The sequence below is a fragment of the Epinephelus fuscoguttatus genome, linkage group LG14 (assembly GCF_011397635.1).
Source record: "Epinephelus fuscoguttatus linkage group LG14, E.fuscoguttatus.final_Chr_v1".
Classification (NCBI taxonomy): domain Eukaryota; kingdom Metazoa; phylum Chordata; class Actinopteri; order Perciformes; family Serranidae; genus Epinephelus; species Epinephelus fuscoguttatus.
Genome location: NC_064765.1, coordinates 1,052,501 through 1,074,815, shown reverse-complemented (window position 1 = coordinate 1,074,815; position 22,315 = coordinate 1,052,501). Strand labels below are relative to the sequence as shown.

Sequence of the window (22,315 nt, the reverse complement as noted above, 5' to 3'; positions counted from 1 at the left end):
TTCTATTTTCCGCTCCTTTAAACTTCAACTCCTCAACATCTCAGAGGGAAACATGTTTCTTCTGCTGCTCTACATTCATTTATTTATTTCAACTTAGATTAATAATACAGAATATAATCAACTAATAAATCATGATGTATAATAATTTATTAAACAACCCGGCAGTATATAAAGCATTTCAAATGAGCTCCATCTTTACCAGCTGCAACATTAAAGTGATTACCGGTGTGTTTCTCCCTCTCTCTCGTACGCGTTCACACAAAGTGTTCTGATTTAACGACGCAGACGAGACAATACTTCGGTTTTTAGATATCAGATTATTTTTGAGGGCTTCAATGTTTGAATGAAATGACACACTTTTAGATCCACAGCTTTTAAAAAAATATTATTAGGTCTAGTCTTATTTTTTAAACATAAATACATGCAGCCTGTTGAGTTTAGGGTCTTTTTATAAAACATTCAGGGCTGAAGCCTCCGACGCTCACACCTAAAAACCCCACTGTCTCCACCCACGTGTCACACGTCCACGTTTGGACTTTCCACGTCCACATATGACGTCCAAGGTACCCTGGGTGTGTTGGTTGTTGACGTTCTGGGACGCCGTGTCAACTTCAGCCTGTTACATGCATTGTCTGTTTTCAAAATACACTTCTGTTTTCACAGGAAATGTACAGTTTGATACAGTCTCTTTCAAAATAAAAGCACTACGTCGGTACAACACTGTGAATGGACGTTTTTATTTTCCTCAACACACACACACGTGGTTGGGTTTAGGTAAAAAGAACAGGGTTTGGCTTTGCAATCTTACAGGAAGTGAACACCAGTGAAAGTCAGTGGTCGTTGGACCCATCAAACACCCCTCCCACCCAACTTACTCGGACTTAGACTGTCTTAACTCTCAGTGTTGCCTGACCGCGTTTCCCCCTGATGCTACTGGGCGCTGTTACAGATAATGGCGACCAGACGCATATCATGCTGATGTGAAAGGACGGCTGTTTTCAACAGTGTCTGACGCTGGAAGTCACTGACCAAGCACTGGTTTTTGACGAGCTCAGAATGAGACCTAGCACCCTGGCACACCACTCAACTGTTCAGGCACTGTTTGTACCGACGTGTTTTAATCGTAACGTTTTAAGTGAAAGCAAAGTCGTGTGTTTGTTAAGTTCTGATCATACAACTGCATAAATGACACTTAGATTATACTGCATGAGTGGCGTAAGAAGTCTGTGAACACATGTTAACTTCACGAGGAATGTGTGCCTTGTTTGGATCCACTGTTGACTGTGGAGAAATGCAAGAAAAACAAAAATTCAACATTAGACGAGACGAGCTATGAAAGTATTCTCTCTTTAAAATTCTTTAACCCATATTTAGCTCAACAGTGGTCTTGACTTATCGTGCCGTGACGTGCCTCTATAAGCTGTATGCTTAACTGCATAAAGACTGGGGCTGCAAATAACCACTGTTTTCATCATCGACTAATGTGCACAAAACATAGAGAGACATTGCTGTTAGGACTTCCCACAGCTCAGAGCGACGCCTGCAAATGTCTGTGTTTTACTCAGCGTGCCAAAATAAAGTACAAATTCTTCTCACTTAAGAATCTTGAACCAGTAAACGTTTGGCATTTTTGTTAAAAAAGTACTGACACAAATATCAGATAATCAAAATAATAGTTGATTCAGACCTCGATGAAATCTCATTATGATGAGACAATGATTCTGCGTGTTTGCATTAGTGCAGAGATTCAATGCATCAACCCAGCGCTCACGGTTTCTCCCTGAGCTGCATCAACAAATGACAAGTGTGTGTTACTAGTGTGTGTGTGTGTGTGTGTGTGTGTGTGTACAGGAAGTGTGTGGGGGGGGCAGGACTGCGACATAAATAAATGGAACTGTGAGACACACAGGAGTAAAACGAAGAGATAGTAAGAGCTTCCTAGGAACACTACAAATGAGTCAGACTGTCGGAAACCTTGTGATGGTGAGGAGGAACAAACATGTATAAATACCAACAGCTTTGGAAAATAAGCTTTGTTTGTATCATAAGAAAGGCCGATGATGATGATGATGATGTGCACGTCTGTTCTCACAAAACATTTCAACAGTCAAAATGTGGATGGATCAAGCTGAAGGAAAACGAAGCGAGTGTGTCGATGGTTACTTCAGCTCCTTTCCCTTCCTGACAAATTGTTGAAGGTGTAGTCGAGTCCAACAACCATTTTTCAGAAAGGAGAATTAAACTTCTCACCAAGGACACGCAGACAAGCAGCAGTGACCCTCCGTCCACCAAAGGGATGAATGTGGGACAGAGTGTGGGTCAAATGTTCACAATGAGCTCCACAAATTGCTCCAAAGTACCAAACAGCTGCGTTACTGAGGAGACATATCAGGACGAGCTGCAGCTTCACCGACGCAGGACTGAACTCTGCAGAATTCACCTGCAGAAACACACAGCCCAAAATGTGTCTGGTATTTTTTACCATCCTCATTCTCTTATTTTAAAATCATTACAGTACAAAGGCAGTTTCTTTGCTGCAGCGACCACAGGTTCGATTCCAGCTGTGGTCCTTTGCTGCATGTCTGCTGCCTTAACCTTTGTTGTCTCACCGCATTTCCCCCCCGACGCCACCGGGCACCGTCGAACAACAACGACGACCAGCCTTGCATCACAACAACATGACAGAACGGCTTGCGTCACTGACCACGTGCCGTTATTCAACAACGTCAGAGTGAGACTGGGTTGCTCTAACGGGCAGCGGGCACTATGAGGCTTTAACAATAATAATAACAATAAACTTTATTTATAAAGCACTTTTCTTGACAAGATGAATTAAAACAACAATAAAACAAAACGCAAACAGCACCGTGATGATAAAACATATAAACACTGGGCGATAACGTAGAGTTAGGAAGAGCAGAATAAAATTAAATTACCACAGAGCGATGATAAAACCTGGCAACATATCAGATACTCATAAATGACTTCCTATAAAAAAACGTTTTAAAAAGGGGATTTAAAAGACGCTAATCACACAGTGTGGTGAAAATACAGAACGTCAACAACCAACACACCCAGGGTACCTTGGACGTCACATGTGGACGTGGAAAGTCCATGACCAAACGTGGACATGTGACGAGGTCACAGTGAGGATGAGTTATAGGGTTGCAACTGTCGAAGATTTTTATGCTACGATAACTATCTCTGAAAATATAATGGCTTCTGAGATTACACAGTTATTTTTATTATCAGTCAGGATGACCCTTAAAGCAAGAGAAATATGAAGGTTTTTTTTTTGGTTGAACAAAAAATTTTATTTGTAAAACTGAAACTTTTTTTATTTTCATGGACGTTTGTGTTAAAAGTCTCCACAGACTAAAACAAAGGTGAGATTCTCTGACCGGTTGCTTTTTATTTTTCAGTATCATAGATAAGCAAATGTAGACCGTATGATAACGGTTAATTTCCATATCATGGTCAAACCTGAAACCGTTTGACCGCTGCAGTCTGACTGGTGCCAAAATGACAGGAAGTGTTTTTGTCACACTCTGAGCTCTGCAGGACTGGAAAAATAAACACTCTATATTCTACAATAAAACACAGTCTTTACTCTGCTTTCCCTTTTCTGACCATGGTGTGTGTGTGTGTGTGTGTGTGTGTGTGTGTTACATATTCAAATACACAGATAAAAGAGTGTGTGTGGATGTAAATGTGTGTGTGGGAGAAGCAACATGAAAAACAAAAACAAACAAGATTGAGTAAGACAGAGATACAGAGAATGTGTGTGTGTGTGTGTGTGTGTGTGTGTGTGTGTGTGTGTGTGTGTTGTAATTGTAATGTCTGTGTGGTCGTCTTCCTTCTGTGTTCCTTGAACTGTGCATGACGAGTGTGTATGTTGACACATCTACATAATTGTTTTGTGTGTAGATAGAATGAAGTGTGTATATAATTACATGCTGCGTGGTGTGTGTGTGTGTGTGTGTGCGGACAATATCTGTGACAAAGTCGCCGCAAGTGTGTATTTCAGCGCGTGCGCAAATAAGTGTGAATTTTCAGAAAATGCTTCTGCGTGAACACACACACACACACACACACACACACACACGTGTTGTTGTGTTTTTGTGATATTTCAGAGCTGGTGTGTATTTGTATATTAGTGTGTGGTACTGTATAATAATTTGTATGTGTGTGTGTGTGTGTGTGTGTGTGTGTGTGTGTGTGTGTGTTTCTCCTCTGCCCAGATGGCTGTGCTCAGAGGCTGGAGCCTCTGAGATCTGTTGCCAGCGGTGAATACTGATCAGAGATCACTGTCACATCTACAGCACGCACACATGCACGCACGCAGGCACACGTCATCCATCTTCACATGCACACACACACACACACACACCTCCACTTCCACATGGTCCAACTACTAATTCACACAGCCACGATGTGTCCTCCATGCTGATACGTTCCGGCTCTGCAGGTCACGGCTGCAGCACTGATTACCAGCCTGTCTGTCTGTCTGTCTGTCTGTCTGTCTCTGTGTGTGTCTGTCTGTCTGTCTGTCTGTCTGTCTGTCTGTCTCTGTGTGTGTCTGTCTGTCTGTCTGTCTGTCTGTCTGTGTGTCTGTGTGTCACACCTGCAGATTGACACCCTGCTGGCATGGCTCCGGGACATTTCACATTTATGTTGTGATCAGTCGATTTAATCACGACAGCTTAAGGCAGGCAGCAGGCAGAGATGTGGATTCGGCTTGAGTGGTTGGATTTACAGTTTTTATAATTCTGGTTTTTACAGATTCAGATCTTTGAGCAAACACTAGAACGGGCTCTCCAAAACACTCGCTACAAAACAATTTGATCAAGCACTCAATCATCTGGATAAACAGATATCTGCATGCAGGATCTGTGAGCAGCAGGTTACGTGTCTGAAGCGTTCTGTGTCTGTCTGTAGTTTCAGTAATGACAGAGACCGTTGATAAACTGAGACGGCTCACATTGTGCAGGTTCACGCTACACGATATCAGCCCAATTATAATCAGACACAGTTGTCGTACGGTGTCGCCTCAAAAATGAGTGTCGTGCACAATAATCCATCGTTTCATCTCACGTAGTGTGTCACAGTAGACGACAACCTACGCCACGTCTGGGACGCCTCACGACATCCCGACAGAAAGTCTAGCATTTTCTTTTTGTCTTCCACGACTTCTCCCGTCACAGCCGTCACTTTGACCAATAGGAACACAGAGCGATCTGCTGCCGTGGATAAAGCCTTCGTACGCAGGGTGTCCATTCTACTGGCTGAGCGCCCCCCAACATGACGCTTACTACACCTCCATACGTGGCAGGGGGATGACGACCACGCCCACTGAGGAGATTGGTGGTGTATATGATATAATTTTGTACCACTGGCAGAACTTGTGATGCGTTATCTTGTCATGGAGTTTCTTTGGTCCTGACCAATCACATTTGAGCGGGCTTTGGTTGCATTGGCTGAAATTCAATCTTACCGCCCATCGGCTATCATCTGACGATAGTTTAGCTTCTCATCAACGTATATTTCTGATCTATCTGTCCTCATATGCTGACGTCAGATTAAAGAGATGAACCCAAACGCTGCCTAACCGGTCTCAAGCTGCTGATCAAACTGGAAACAATAAAGAGGAAGCCTTGGCCCGGAAATCCACTGGCTACATTTGATCTCACACAGAGGCTTCTTGACATCAGATGACAGCCAATCAGTTCAGAGGTTGAGGACGCGATGGACAGAAAATTAATCAGCAACCACTCTGATAATTAACTGATCGTATTTTAAGCAAAAATCTTAGACTGTATAAAGTAGTAGACGCAGCTTCCATGACGTCTCCCACTGGTTTGCGTACTCAAGTTTTGAAGTCTTGAGTTCTGCATTTTGGTCGTCACCATCTTGTTTTTTTGGAGCCGGAAGTGACCATATTTGGGTGAGTGGGTGGAGCTGTGGAGCAGTGAGGGGCGGATCTGACTCACTGATGGCCTTTAGAAAAATGTAAACAGGTGAGTTCTATAAAAGTTGCCATGAACGTTGAAATGATCTGCAGACATCAAACAGGCTGTTAACATGTTGATTTCTACATGTGAACCTGGAGGTCTGTGGGGACGGACTCACTGTAGGAGCCTCAATTGGACATTAGAGGAACTGCAGCTTTTGGTACTTCCGTGCTGGTTGCATTTTTCAGCGCTTTTCTTTTCCATTTTTCTCGAATGTGAGGATTTCCTGTTTTTTTTCTTGTTTTTGTCTTCAGTGACATTAAACCAAATATTTTTTCTTTGGTTTGAGACAAAATGATAAATTTCAAGAAGTCACTTTGAGCTTTACACAAACTGCAACAGGCATTTTTCACCTGGCATTTTATTGACTGAAAAACAAATCAATTTACTGAGAAAATCAGCGGCTGATTTGTCAATAATGACGATAACTGTTAGTTAAAGTCATAAATTTGCATTTGAAAAACCAAAAATAATTTTTTTAATGACATTATTAAAGCTAAATAGTTGCTACAGAGTCACTTGCAGTTGGAATGCTGAATATTCTTGCTGGAGGATATGTTTAAAGAAATGATGACAGGTGAAAGACCTGAAACAAGAACTCTTTTGTTTGTTGTTAACCCTTTGACCTCCGTCACAGAAACTGTCTGTCAGTGCATACGTTGGTATTTCTGCCTGTTGTGATGTCATTTCTCTGAACATGTTCATATGTGTCACAATAATTGATCATAATAAATAATAAAAGTATTGAAATAATGTCATAAATTTGAAATAATACAAATATCTGATGTTTCTTTTTATTGAATTTGAAAAAAGAAACATACAAATATTTTGATCCAAAACATTTTTAGACGTAGAAACATGATGACAATACTTCTTTACACTCTGTAATTTTGAACGATTGAAATTTTTTAGTTTTTGAGATAAAATCATTTTTATGAGCAAAGTGAAAAGTCATTTTAATAGTTTGATCTGCAGTAGAAAGTAGGGCCGTAATGGTACATGTATTTGTGTCGAACCGTTCGGTACGCGACTTTCGGTTCGGCACGACCCTGTACCGAATTATTGGGCGCAGGATATTATTTTATTTTATTTTGTTTTATTTTAATTCCGTTTTTGCGAGCCGAACCATTTAAAATATCTAGTTCCCCGACGGACATAATTGAGTGACGGACCGAGTCCGACCGTAAATCTCCGCTTTCACTTTGTGCAGCGCATTCTCGCATTTTGACAACATGGCAAGTGAGCCTGACGAACCTGAAGACCCACCCGCAAACCTTAAGTCCTCCGTTTGGGAACGCTTTGGTTTCAGGGTAAAATACAAAGATGGAAATAAACAAGGTGACAAGACAAAAGCAGTGTGCCGACACTGCAGAACAGCGGTTGGGTATGTACTTGGAAACATGTCTAACATGCTAACGCATCTAAAGCGACACCACCTGAGTTTGAACGTTAACTGGCACGACTGGAAAGAGCAATCTGGTGCAAACTACGATATCGTCGTCGTTTAAAAAGAAAGAGCGTTTCCCTGACCATTGTGCTAAAGAAATAACCAACGCCATTGGAGTTGATTAAAATTGTTTAAGCTGCACTTTAGATATAAGCATGTTTTGTTTACTGCACTTTAACAAAGTGGGAAAGCTAAATAAGTTCCTAGTAAAACTGAATCTGAGCAGGCTTTAAAGCTGACCAGCTGCACGATACTTTTTATTTTAACTGAGTAAAACTGTTAAAGCAGAAATGTATATTTATATTTTTCATTCAAAAAATGTGTTAAAAAAACAGCAGGATTTTATTTTTCACTTTTATATTTCTATTTTCATTCAAACAATGTGAAAAAGCAGGATTTTATATATATTTGTTTCATTCAAAAATTGTGTAAAAAGAGTTAACTGCTGTGGTGGTATGTTTTAATAAGGTTACCAATAAGTAAAAGATATTTAATAGTTGTCTATTTTTTTCATCACTGTACTGAAAAAAAAAAACCGAACCGTGACTTGTGTACCGAGGGACGTACCGAACTGAGATTTTTGTGTACCGTTACACCCCTAGTAGAAATATTTCCTCAGCGTCTATATTGATATTTTTTGGCATTTTATATCTCTAAAATCTGTAAAACCTGAAAACTGAAGGGAATAACCCAGAATAATTGATAAAAATATTTAAATTAGTTACATGAATTAAAACAAAAAAAATACAACATACATTCCTATCGACCAGCCTCTCTACTCCTCTGGCACCACTGCAAGTTTTGACCGCATAACGGGATGATGTCATCGCATGCGGACAACGTGATGGCGCAAAAGCTGGAAGTCTCAGCTTTCTGTTGCAAAAAAACTTTACTCTGAATAACCAATATGGACGACAGAATTTGAAGCAGTATGAGCAACAGTCCACTGACACTAGAACACTATAGAGCAAATAGTGTTGCAGCGATTTCCAGGTTTGAAGGTAGACTGTGACGTTAAAGTTGATGGTTATCATATCGTGTCCATTTGCTATGATACTGACGAATCTCACCTTTTTTTTTAGTATTTTTAAAAGCTGAGACTTTTTAACGCATATTTCAATTTTAAAAAATGGTTTGAATTTTCAGTTCTATTAATAAAATATTCGTTCAACCAACAATAAACTTTCTGTTTTCATTCTTTAAGTCTCAGTCGGACTCATAAGATAAATTCTGTAACACCATGATAATGTGATATTTCCTGAGATGGTTATCATACCGTTGCAACCTTAATAGCAGATTATCACCCATTGCTATTTTGAAAACAACCTTTTCATAATTGAAGAACAAAAACAAACAGGAAGTAGCCTCGATGACGTCGCCGTCACAGCTGAAACGTTCTGTACAGACGTTCTCACACTGACCTGCTTCAGGCTGCGTTTGCTCCATTTTGACAGCGAGCAAACAAAAATCAGACGGTGAATCAATGTGCACGCTGTCAGTGTGAAATCAGACCCTGACTGCAGTATCATTACGCTGTGAAGCTCTTTGGTCATTTACAGCTCCATAAAGTGAATCCCATCTCTCCTGACCTCCTCCCACAGCGCCAGCTGCTCCTTCACCTGTCGGCAGGTTGCCACTGATAATGACACCATGTGGGAGATTACCTGCAATATGCTACAATAAGGGATCGCCACCACGCTCAGAAATGACAATAAGAACATGTTTTTTGGTGTGTGTGTGTGTGTGTGTGTGTGTGTGTGTGTGTGTGAGCGGCCTCAGCTGAACATTCTGATGGACAGCACGTTCCTGTCGCTGAGAGAAGCTGCGCACAAAAGCTCGCTCTGCTTTGATTTGAAAATCCAGATGGCGGTACAGTGAGTTTGGAAAGCGAGAAATCGAATCCTCTGGCAAAGTAATTGTTGAGTCACTGGTGAGGATCAATAACTCCATCAAATTCCTGCAGATATATTTTGGTCACTTTGTTCTGGCGGGCAGCAGATCGTTAATATGCTGATTTAGAGCCAAGGTTAAATGACGTGACATTAATTGTGATTCAGTGGATAAGAGATCGGACACGACGTTACTGGATCAGACATTTGGACTCAAACCTCAACCTTTCCTCTGAGCACTAACAAACCTTGAGAATTCCTTTGTGTTGGCTCAAACAAATTGTTCTGCTGCAAGGATCAAACCTGCCCTCTCCGCCTCTAATCAGCACTAAGCAAATGAATGCAAATTACTCTTCAGAGGACGAGCCACAGCAGTGTCCATCACGCCCCGACACACACTCTGAGATGTAGTTAGTGTGCACAGTGCATGACGCTCACACACACACACACACACACACACACTTGCACATCTCACAACAGCACGACTGTACTCTGACAAATGCATACACACAGGGACGGATCCTCACACATTACCCCATACGCTGCAAACAAAAACACACTCATGCACACACAGATAATATTCCCGCACTCGCATTATTATCCCACATAATGCCCCCATCTCACACACACACACACACACACACACACACACACACACACACACTGAGACGCAGTATCCCACTCCCACAAAATGAAAGTGAGGAGGCAGCCGCATCACACCTCCAAATGGGCTCTGGTCTCTCAGAGGACTTTCAGTGAGGGGAGAACTCGCTGCTCTCCTGTGGCTGTCACCAACACTAATCTGTCTGTCTGTCTCCATCTCACACACACACAAACACACACACTACACACAGATCCATGTGCACATTCACACACATGGTTTCTCCTGCTGTGTCCATCCCTCTCCGTCTAGCAAGCGCACTCGCACGAGCCCGTCAGCGCAACACATGAGAAAGTGCATTATGAGCTCTGCATTCCAGCTGTCTCTGCTCGACAGGTATACTGCCTGCCGTCCTCCGGAGGGGTCTGCAACACACTCATTTCTAAAGCCTCAGTTCCTCAACTGAAGAAATACGATGCAGGAACCTCTCGTGTCGCATACCAGACATAAACAAGGAGAAGAAGAAGGAAAAAAAACGGCGTATTCATGCAAAAATGCAAAAAAACATCTGCATTTCAGAGAGCACAACAGGGCTCGTTCAACCCCGCCTCCACTGGAAATAAAATAAAAACAGGATTTCTGTCACAAGCAGAACGCTGCTGCATTCCTAAGTACACAGAAAGAGCAAACACAGAAAACACCAAGTATGTACAGTAGAACACATGCCAGCCAAACATCTGCCGTCTCTCGCAGTGGAAGTGGAGGTGGGCTGCACATGTTTTGCACAGGGGGTTCTCAGGTTTCACTAGGTAGGGAACCCCAAGGTTCTCCCAGTGGACGCTGTGTCGTGCACAGCTGAGGAGAAGCTCTGAGAGCTGTGATCACTTACCCGAAGGCACAAAATGTAGAACTTTGTTGGTCTCCATGGCTGAGCAAGTGGTGGCGAATGCACACTTCCTCTCTCCAACCGCCTCCCCCCCCAAGTCAACCCATCATGGTTGTGTTATCCTGTGCTGATGAGTGTGAGATCACCTCTGCTCCCTTGCTCTGCTCTGTTTCTGACTGCCTCTCAGACACATGCAGTGACTCAGCCCCACTCTGCCTGCCTACTCACTGTCTCACCGCTGGGTCCTAGAGCCTTCTCTTTTCTGCCTCGTCTTCTCCATCCCAGCTCACCAGTCAGCAGCCTATGGCGGGCCAGCACGCAGAGAGGCGAACCTCGCGTCAAGACACACCTCCTCAACACGCGTCTCTCAACACAGCAAATTCAACATGCAACATGTCATCTTGTTGCCAGCCGTACCATCTCACCTCAACGCCACGGCTTTGTCCAACAGACTGTTTGACCATGAATGTCAGCTTATCTCTCTCCATCATCTCAGGCGTCTGTGCTCATGCACTCACAGTGACAGGATTCACACAGTCGTGGAAAACCTGGAGAAGTCCTGGAATTTCACAACCTCATTTTCCAGTTCTGGAAAACTCACTGAGTTAGTCAAATCACTAAAGTTTGGGAAAACTTGTAAAATGTTTTTGTTTGTAATGAAATTAGTTGTGACAGTAATCTTCTTTTTCTGTAAATTAAGACCCTGACGCACCGAAACCACATCAGAGAACTAGCGGTGATGAAGGCCTCCTGTTCAGTCGCCTCACGTTCTTGTGTCTTGGCCAGAAAGATGCACCTGAACACACCACAAAGACGACAGTCAACCAGCACGTACCTTCTGCTCCTGCAGACGGTGGTTGTCTGTATTCATCATTGAAAAAGGGAAACAGGAAGAGCGTCTTGATGCTAGTTAGCCAGTTAGCACATTAACAACACAATCAGAGCATATTTACCGTGCGCCAGTGAACAATAACACAAACCATCAGGAAACGTTTCTGCTAAAGAGAAAAATAATCTGATCTTATGGATCAAAGGGGTCACACACAGCTTCATGGACAAAATTTAAAAACTCCTCCAAGACTTCTCAAGAAAAAATACATTTATATATAAAAAATATTTTTCTTGCCCTATTTTCCTGGTGTTCTTCAAACATATCAGATTCAAACTACATGTTGTCAGCTAGCTGGTCAACAAGAAGAGAGACACAGAATACTGGGAGAACATGAGGAAACATATGTGATGGTAAACAAAACGTTGTCACATATTGACGCGTAATGAACTACGTTACGTCGTCAGCTACAGAAAATGTATCTGCGTTTATGTCACAGGAGTTATTCATGAAAGATTACTGTAAAATTGTCATTTCACACAACTAAACCTCCATGACTCTTCCAAACCTTTCAGTGATTTTAACTAACTCATGACTGTTCTAGGTTTTCCATGACCGTGGGACCGTGTTTTGATCTCACTCCCTCTGGACTTTAGCTCTTTGTTTACGTTCCTCACTTCTGTTTCTCTTCACGTGTGCTGAGCTGAACGGACAAACAGACTGATTTAATTCACCGATGAGCTCCGTCGTCACTGACGCCGATTCAACATGCTGAACTGGCCAAAAAAAAGTCGACCACCACTGCTTGCTGTAGGTTGATCAGTGACAGAGCAGAACAAATCAAGATGGCGAGTGTTAGCGTCAGAGGAAACCTGGGAGACACTCAGCCGTACAGTCGTATAGTCTCAGTCAGACCCAGACTCAGATGATGAGTTTGTTGTTCACCAAAGTCAGCGACTAGGGGACGTATCAGAAGGTTTCTTCACCTGAATTCACTGCGTCCCCTATAGGTACATCTGCTGCTGTTTGTTGTTGTTGTTGTTTGTACATCAGTCACGATACAGTGAAGTACGGGAACGTCGCTGTGATGAATGTTGATGCTAGACAAAGACAGGGACTAACTGTAACGGTACAGTAATGTTAACAACATTATTCTTCTTCATGTGTTCATCGGTCTGCAGATTGTGGTGTTTTTCAGGTGGTTTAGCAGGTTCATTTTGTTGCTTTGCAGCGCAGACACAAGTTTATGATTTGTTCTCTCCTAAATCTGAAATGCCTCCAAACATCAGGTGATGATGGATGATTTTTGTTTTGCCGTCTGCAGTTGCAGCTTATAGTAAAGTTTGTCACAGGTTGCTGCTGCGGGGTGCACGGACAGCGCCATGACAGATCTTCAGAAGTGAAGGCTTGCTGTTTAGGAAGTGCTTTATTTGATGTGCAGAGGAGTTTCCATTTTGAACCTTAATATTGCAGTCGCTCGTGTTTATTTCATTGTGGGAAGACAAAATCGTGATTGTTAATATTTGATTATTTTGCAGCCCTATGATGTATTTTGGTACGCAGTGGAAGGAAGCTCAGGCGTCCATTTTAAATCCAAAAACTTGACCCTCATACAAGTCTGCTGTGGAAACCTTCATTGTGCTAATGCTAACTCTGCTCTCTGTGGACGAGGGTTCAGGTTTCTTTGCCGATGTCGTGTCAAAGTCTGTCCCCGGTCGATATGTGTTTCCTGTATTAGACAGCGATCAGCTTTCGCATTAGTGAAGGATCTTATCTGACTGCCCAGTGTACATTTGAATCTTGGCTTTTAGGGAAGTGAAGAGACATCGCCCCCTTCAGCAGAGGAGTGTGAAAACACCTTTGCACAGATACAAGTCAGTAAAGATGACGTCAGACATTTGAGGGGATATAAATAAAGGAAAATGGTTTTTGAGGGGATTTTTAAACTATGAGGCTTTGTGGAGGACTAGTTGTTGGAGCATGTGCCTGCATCATCAATCTCTGTTACAGGTCATAACCCTTCACTGTCAACTATAAAGTGGCATAAAAACCATCTTTTATAGCTTTGCCTCGATGTGAGAAGAACAACACGATGACCTGACAGCCAGAGGAGGAAGGCAAAGTACACCAAAGTAATTCAAGGGCAAACCAGGACTAGTGTTCACTCTGACACATGTACATGTGTCTAACTGGCACCAGACGGTGTAAATCATGGCAAAGAGCACAGACACGTCCATCATGCATCATGCTCACTAAAGTGACAGGGACTGGGATCAGATCTGTGCTGACACCTCCGCATTCAGAAGCCAAAATCTCCATCCTTGCGTGATGACAGGTACCCACAACTCTGGCCAAGAAAACATGCTGAGAGCTGAGAGCACGTGACTCAGGGTCTCAGGTCCTGGTTTAACTGTCAACGTCCAATCAGATAATTAACCCTTTGAACTCTGCAGTAGAAACGACCCACCAGAACAGACACTGGTATTTTCGCAAATTGTGATGTCATTTCTTGGAGTATCTTCAAATACTTCATCTCCCTAAACTCTGTACAACCTGAGCTAAAAGACTGAGTCGAAAGCCATAATAATTAATAAAAAGTACTGAAATTGTGTCGTTAAAAAAAATAGAAAAATTTGACATTTTTTCAGATTTTACAAAATTAAAACAGAAACCATTTTGATCCAAAAGATTTTCAAATGTAGAAGCATTAACAAAATATTTCTATACACTCCATAAGTTATTTGAACTCTGTACATTATTAAGCTTTTGAGAAATGATCATTTTTATGAGCAGAGTGAAAAAGTGTTGTGATAGATTCATCATTCTTTTTTGCGTGGTTTTGCATCGCATGTAACGTAGAGCAGTGTCGTCATTACGAGTGTACAACGTGATGACACGGAAGACAGAAGCCTCAGTTTTCTGCTGCACAAAGAATAAAATGCTGTTATGGTTCTTATTTTCAATTTTCAGTGTGAACTTTGAGTAATTTTAAGGTGCATGCTCACCTACAGCTAACCTCAGTAACTTTGAGGACATACTTTGAGGTCGTCGGGCAGCAGAGGTCTTCTGTCTGACCCAGAGGCTGAAAACTAAAGGGGACAAAATGTCTGCTGTCAGGGCTGCCAGGCTCTGAAACAATCTGCCCCAGAAAATCAGGTCGGTCGAGTCAGAGTTTTATCGGAGAGCAAGAGAGCAAGTTTTTAGTTCATTTAAAGTGTCTTTTATTTCCTCAGACACTAAAGTGTTTTTATCAGGTCTTTTAAAAGTTGCTGTTTTCATGTCTCATCTGTTTTGATTATTGACACGTGAAGAATTTTGTGACTCTGTTTTGAAAAGCATGTTATAAATAAAGATGATGATTATTATTATTATTATTATTTTATTGCCTAAACCTTCCACAGTAACTTTCTTTCATCAGGTATCTGTACGTTGAGGATGTAACATCCTTTGTGGGACACCACTTTTTTTCACTTATTCAGTATTTAATTAAACGACTGAAAATCAGTGCAACCAATATTAAACACAATGTAGTGACGCTGTCTTTAGAAAAGGAAATTATAATTACTGCTGATTTTTTTCCTGATGTGTACATATACATTTTATCTTCTTTCTCTCTTTATTTTTTTATATCAGATTATCATTCACTGATGTGTTAGTATTTCTGGTCAGAGTGCTTCTTGTTCTCATTTATCTTTCGTTGTATTTTTCTGAATGACATTAGTTTAGTTCTTTTTTGTTCTTGTTTTCCTCGTTAGGTTGAGCGGAGGTCCGTTTGTGGCTTCTTTCTGTTAATTTCATGCAGATTTATGTGTGTGCAAATAAAAAGACAATAAAATAAGCGGACACACTTGTTTTGCCAATGTTTCCCACGTAAGCTGCAACAGATGATCGAATAATGACACAGTTTAAGGAAATAGTTTGAAACTTTATGATTAACTCAGCTGATTAATGTCTGAAGACAAACTTTGCCTCTGACAGAGTCAGCCTGGAGTCGGCTCTCTGTGTCATGTCATAATGAGCAGTTTGGTTGGATTTATAAATCTCACAGACACAGGCCGCTGGATCAAAAAGTTAATTTCCCGCCCTGATGTAAATGCTCTGTGAAAGGTCAGTCGTTTGCATAAGCCAGCATATATAACATCACGGTGTGTGGTATGGCCGGTGGGGCTGCTTTGCATAAAAACTGTTACACACTGTGAGGGCAAATGCGTCACTCGGTGAATCAGGGCGCGTTCTCCCCGAGGATAATTCAAGTGTTCTCACCCACCGCTAACCTGCAGCCCAGGTGTCATGATGGGTGCACTCTCGTTAAACAGCAACCGGCACGGCAACATTACAACTCGTGTCTCGGTAAATGTCAATAAAAGCGAGTGAGTTGAGAAAGAACACGGCGTGTGTCACCTACAGGTGCGTGAAGTGATGCGGTAAAGCCTTGAGGTTGGATTTACATTTGTTTCCATCTTTATTTACTGCAGTAAGAATAATCTCAGTAACATGTTGGCTCCTGGGGGCCCCGGAGGTGTTTGAGTACGGTGTCAAATTAAAGCTCAATAAAGTGGAAATGAGGTAAAAAATACCGTGAATGTACAAAACATGAACTCCAAACTGTACGCTGAAAACACCATCATGAATGAAAAATAATCTTTAAAGAATTGAAGCAGCTGCACACAGGTTATGTAACATCTCTGCTTTACTGTGAAGGAAACAAGTTTTAAAAGTCAAATCTTTTGCTCTTTTACATTTCCGTTAAATCTCCCTCTTGGATCTCGGCTCCTCTCAGTCCTTACTGTCAGCGTCCAACCTGTTTTGTTGTTAAGGACGAGCTCCGTGGCGTCTTATCAGGTGACCGTCAGAGGTCAAGTGTCACGTCAAACCGGCCCTACCAGCTCTCTAAAAGCCATTCTTCAGTGTTCGGCATGTAGCTGCTTGCATAAACACAAAAATGAAGGAAACAAACATTTGTGATAAGGATCCCTTCAGGCCTGAACACACCGACCAACCTCAGAGAACCAGCAGCAAGGAAAGATGACTGCTGCTTCGCCTCACGTCGCCATGTCTTGGCCAAAAAGTTGCACATGAAACCACCGCAGAGACTACTGTACAGCTGACGGCCGACCAGCTCTGAACATTGAGTTATATGAGTTTTAACACATTCAAATAAAAAGTTTTTTTGATGTTCATCTGAATATTTTCTGGAACAAAGCCGCTGCAAATGATCAGAACTGGGAGAACTGGGAGAACTGGGAGGTATGAGCTGGAAAACACGATGGGACCGTATCATGAAGCCTCATATGGTCCAAATTCTCAGCAGCATTCTCACAACTTGGATTAATTTTATGAAATCTTTTGACAGGTGGACCCTCACAGAGTAAAGGAATCTAAATAACCTACATGGTGATCGAGGAATGGACACAGATCTGACTCTATGACAGCTTCAGAGGACGAGAATCATTGATTGTTTTTCCATCATGCTGGTAAATCTGAATGAATTATTCTCTGGTGCTCATGGTGTCAGTAAAATTAACTCAATGACTGAATTGTGGAGAATCTAACAGAGCTAACGACATGTAGCTTCTACATACTGACAAAAGGGTAAACATTTACACATGTATGTGCGATCTAAGCAGCTAACGCTCAAGTTGGTAGCAAACCAGGTTTTATGCGTCCAAAGGACTTCTACAGATATTCCTCTTTGGCAGCCAGACCAGGCCTCTAATAGAGACAGGCCTTTATTGCCTTAATGTGTAGCCACACCGGGCTGGTAAGAGACTGGGTGTTTAACTGAAGTTTTACGGTATGTGTAGATTTCTGGATTTTAATATATTGTTTCTTATTGGTCAACAAGAATTCCAATATTTCATTTAACTTATGTTTCTGCCATGTTGATGTTCTGTATGTCAGCGAAGATTTATCAACAAAGACATATAAGTATTAGTTTGAATTAGGGATGTCCCGATCTGATATTCAGATCGGTATCGGCTGCTGATATTAGCAAAAACGTGCATCGGCATCGGATCGGACTGCATGGAAAAATGCTGATCCAAGAACTCCGATCCAGTTTTTCACGGAATCCGCTCCAGTTTTTCCGGCCAGCCCAGCGCTCCGTGATTCAAGCAGTCCATTCCAGTGATCCGCTCCAGCACTTACTATCAATCCACCAGGCCAGCATGCAGACGGCAGACACACACGGAGGGTAGGAAGAGTAGCGGTCAACTTAGTTAACTGACTATTTGTTTTCTGCTCTGGTTTTTTGAGAGTGATATTTTTATTTGGTTTACACTCTTACTGTTTAAGTAAAGAGCACTGATGGCACTGTTTTGGGCACAGTTAGTGAAATTGGAGCCATGGATGGACTATTGCTTGTTTAAACAGTTGTACAATATTGTGTGCCTGTACACCAGGCTGGCACTGACACTACTAAAATAACTGAAAAGGAAAGGCTGCATTGTTTGTTAAATGTCAACAATGTCTTGTGGTGTTAATCTTTTTTTTATTTATTAGGGGAGCAAAGCACAAGTGTGTGGAGTCTTGCTGCTATTTTAATTTCAGTGTTAGACATTTTAAAGATTTCTTGTGTTGATTTATTTTCTATTTATTAAGGGGCCAAAGCAGCCAAAGCAAACCAGCTATATTTTTTATTGAATGTTAATCTTCAAGTTTAAAGTTTGTTTATTTAACCCTGTTAACAATAAACAGGTCAGTTTCTCATACCAACTGTTGTGGATCATTCTGACTAGCCCGATTAAGTAGTTGTTCTTGTTAGAGTAATATCGCTTGATCAAACCTTTTCTAACATGACTGACAACAAAATAAGTGAATATGTATAATACGCGCTTGGATCGGATCGGTATCGGCCAAAACTCAAGGCTGTAATATCGGTATCAGATCGGAAGTGAAAAAGCTGGATCGGGACATCCCTAGTTTGAATTGACCTGTGGCTAAGCCACGCCCCCTCCACTCACTCGGACAAACTATCAACATTCAGTGAGCGGCGCTATGGCAGGTGTCACAGTACACGGCATTTCACAGGAGGCAACTGATGATTTTTGGGGACATAACGATCAGATGTCATTGAGAAGTAACCAAATGGGCCTAAACTACGCATTGGAGGGATATATTCATCATTTTATTGTTGAGAAGGTCGATGAAAAGCTTAAATTACAAGCCAACATTTACAGGTCACAGTGTACGCTTGTGAACCGCATCTGGTTGCCGTCACCATCAAAGACAACAAGTTAAAGTGCCACTGAAGTTAAGGTTTTTGGCTCAGAATATGAGAAAAGGATAACGGCCTTTTTACCATCTTTACCAAGAGTGTCTCCGTTAGTTTGGTGCTACAGTATTTACACTGAATCATTCAGCATAACGTTTGCCAACCTTTGTTATCTCTGCCATTACAGATAAGTTAATGAAGCTAAGCTCCAGAAGTTAACGTTAGCTTAACTAGAGCCCTTTGGACAACAGCTAACAATGATGTACCATCACCAAAGTACAAAACTAGAACAAAATAGGCTAATGAACTCCCAGCAAACAAGGTGACATGATGAACAACGCAGCTAGGAGCTAACGTTAGGCTAACTTTAGCTAACGTTAGCTAGAGATGTTAAAGATAACTTTATATTTCTTTGCAGCAAAGTGACAATATGTTGCCTCAAACACAATGTTGACTTACCTTAGAACAGATGTAGACATCATTGTTAATCTTATTCACGTTGAGTTGATGTTGTGGTCTAACGTTACCACACAACTTTATCCAAAGGAGACACTTTTCTCGCTTGAGATGTGGTTTAAAGTGTAAAAATACACCTGGTCGCCCAGCCTCTCAGGATACCTTGTGTCAGAGTTGCATGTACCCCATGCACACCGTTTGACCATTGTTAAACTTCAAATCTCAGAAAAAGCTCATAAAACCCAACAAACTGACTTTCTGTAATGCATTTCAATGGACGTCCAGGCAGAGAATGTCCCAGTGTATGGGAATGGCTATATGCACTGTGATTGGCTCATCGCGTTTGAGGGCGGGGCTTAGCCATAGGTCAGTTATTCTGAACTTCATCTCACAATAAAAATATAGTTTTATCTGGAACCACAGTGAGACAGAGGAGTGTTGGGTCATCATATCATGAGAAGGTGAACGGGCAGAGTTATGTAAACAGAAATATTTCACTAACTGTTTTACCCTAATTAAAGTTGCTGTCGTAGCCAGAAACCAAACTGCAGAACAACACAGCTGTTCACAAACACAGAAACATGGACGGCCTCTCATCACCTCACCTGCAGCACAGTTTCACCAGGAACAACACATCTGTGACACAAACAGCTTCTCTAAATATTCGAGTGCCCGTCTGGCACAAAAAAATATTGTTTTTTATTTGCTAAATAACAGAAGCTGTTTACTGAGATTCTGATGAAGGTTGTTGTTTGTAGTTCTGTGTTTCTGCTCATTTATTCATTTATTTTACTTAAAAATCAACTCAAAGGTATAATATGTAGTTTTTCCACATAAAAATGTCTAAAAACAACCAAACCAATATTATATATTTTGTTTAGTTGTGTACTTTGATTATCAGAAATGTTTCCATCAATTTTTCAAACCCAGATAAAAATGAAATATTAATAACAGTTACGGACCGTGTCATTAGGTCGCATGTCAATGGCGACGTAACTCCAGTTACCATAGCCATTAAATGAAGGAGAAGAAGAAGCAGACCGGATGAGACGTCAGAGAGTGAACGTTACTGTTGCTAGGCTAAGCTAACTCGTCATGGATCGTGGTTATGCACTGACAGTTGCTGCACCTTCTGACACTGAAGCTGTCCCGGTCAACAAGCCGGTAAAACAGAAACGTACGGGTCAACCAAGCGATCCCAGAAGAATTTGGGATAAGAAGAGAGCTAAATCAAGGATAAATATCGGTGTGGCCTTTCCGAGATGGAGAGAGCTGCGTGAAAATCTAGGACTACAATTCGACACCGACCTCGCGTGTGTTCTACTAGACAGGTAAGCAAACATCTGGCTGATGTTATCGAAATATTAATCATTTCCACCAGTGTACTGCAAGCACTGCTGCCCGCCGGGGCACCAGCGCTCCGGCCAGCGGCCTCCGCTGCGGAGCGGTGTGGAGCGGAGGCTGGCTAACCACAACATCTAACGATAGGTTTCTATAATGCTGAGCTGATGCCGGTAAATGAACTGCGTTTATAAAAGAGGCAGAGGAATAGCTAAACATAAGACGCACTGAGCAAGAGAGAGCAGCAGAGAGGGAGAAGCCATCGCTAACTGTAAAGCTAAGTAAGATCTGCATCTGTTATATGACTACACCTCCCATGATCCCACGCTACTTCGTGACGTCATCCAACTCTGTCTTCTGTTATTGTTTTGGTTTGAGACCCCTAGCGGCAGAAAATTACATACTGCACGTTTAAATTCTAATTTCATTTTGTTCTGCGTGAAGGGAGACTGGCTATTAAGAATGTCATTGTAATGTGTAAACCGCTGAGTTCTTACTGCTTATGACAATAAAATTATTGAATCTTGAAACAGTCTGAAAATTTCATTATTTTATTGTCACTTTTCTGTTTTCTTACATTTTGTAAAGTTTTAAATGATAAATCGTAAAAAAAAAAAAAATTGTCAGTATGAAGCGCAGACTTTACATTTATTTCTTTTGAGCATTTTTACTATTTTTGAATTTGATTTTATTTTGTGCGGACACACACACACACACACACACACACACAGGCTGCACAGTGTGTGTGTATGTGTGTGTGTATTGTTGCAACCTCAGGCCCATCTTGAGGCCCATCAAAACTTTTATCGAATGCCTCGAGTAAAGAAAACGCTTCCTGCATCTTTTTATTGCTGCCAGGCAACCACCCCATCACCTCCTCACCCTAACCTTCCTGTGTGATCACTCTACTGTTTATTTATTGTGTGTATCCTGCAGTAATCAGTGTGTAGCTGCTGCCATGTTGAGGCAGAGGGTGCTGTCTGTAGCTCTGGTTGAGGGTGAGAGGCTGTCAGCAGATAAACAGAGATCTGTGTGGGTACATGAGACCCTAAAAAAGAGGCCGTATAGCTCTGGGTATCCAGCAACCACTACCACCAGTTTCTCCTCCATTGTTTACCAACTGTGAACTGGTTGTTGTGACCACCACAGAAGCCCCGCCTCTCACATCATCTCATTGGACAATGGGGAAAAGTGGTAATGACGTGGGGCGCTTTCTGCTCTGAGGTGAAGTTTTATCATCTTGAGGAGCTCAGAGCACTCCGGCAGAAACGCCAGGTGCCTAGAGCGCAGTCACACGACGCGTGTAGCAAAAACAGTGAGCAAAAAGTTTAATTCTAAATAAAAACTGTCACAAAAAGACGCCTCCAGCTGCTGAAGCACTTCCTGTGTGATCGGGGTTGAGCAGACGCTGCTGTCGACCTCTCTCTCTCCAACAGATTAAGCCATCGTCTCCAGCTGAGAGCTTGAAGACAGGTCTGCTTCCTGTTTCTGCTCGGAGCCACACATGGCGTAAAAAAGGGTCCTCGCTCTCAGCAGCTAATTGGCATTAAAGGTGGTTCCACCACATACCTGGAGAGGGAGGTCTCTGTGCGTTAGAAACAGAGATACAGTTTCAGATGATAGCGAGCGCACAGGGAGGCGC

The 22,315-nt window shown here is 42.0% G+C and overlaps 1 protein-coding gene across 3 annotated transcripts in view; it reads right to left on the bottom strand.

The window, feature by feature from the left end:
- slc4a11 (solute carrier family 4 member 11) overlaps window positions 1–22,315 on the bottom strand; it is a 181,590-nt gene that overhangs the window by 138,604 nt on the left and 20,671 nt on the right. The window contains exon 1 of one of the 3 annotated variants that reach the window (XM_049596096.1): window positions 10,838–11,005. The exons of the other annotated variants lie outside the window; for them this stretch is intronic. Within the exon in view, the coding sequence (XP_049452053.1) occupies window positions 10,838–10,874 (37 nt within the window). The 5' untranslated portion in view covers window positions 10,875–11,005. Of the gene's footprint in view, window positions 1–10,837; window positions 11,006–22,315 lie in introns of those variants that run through there. 3 annotated transcript variants of the gene reach the window in all.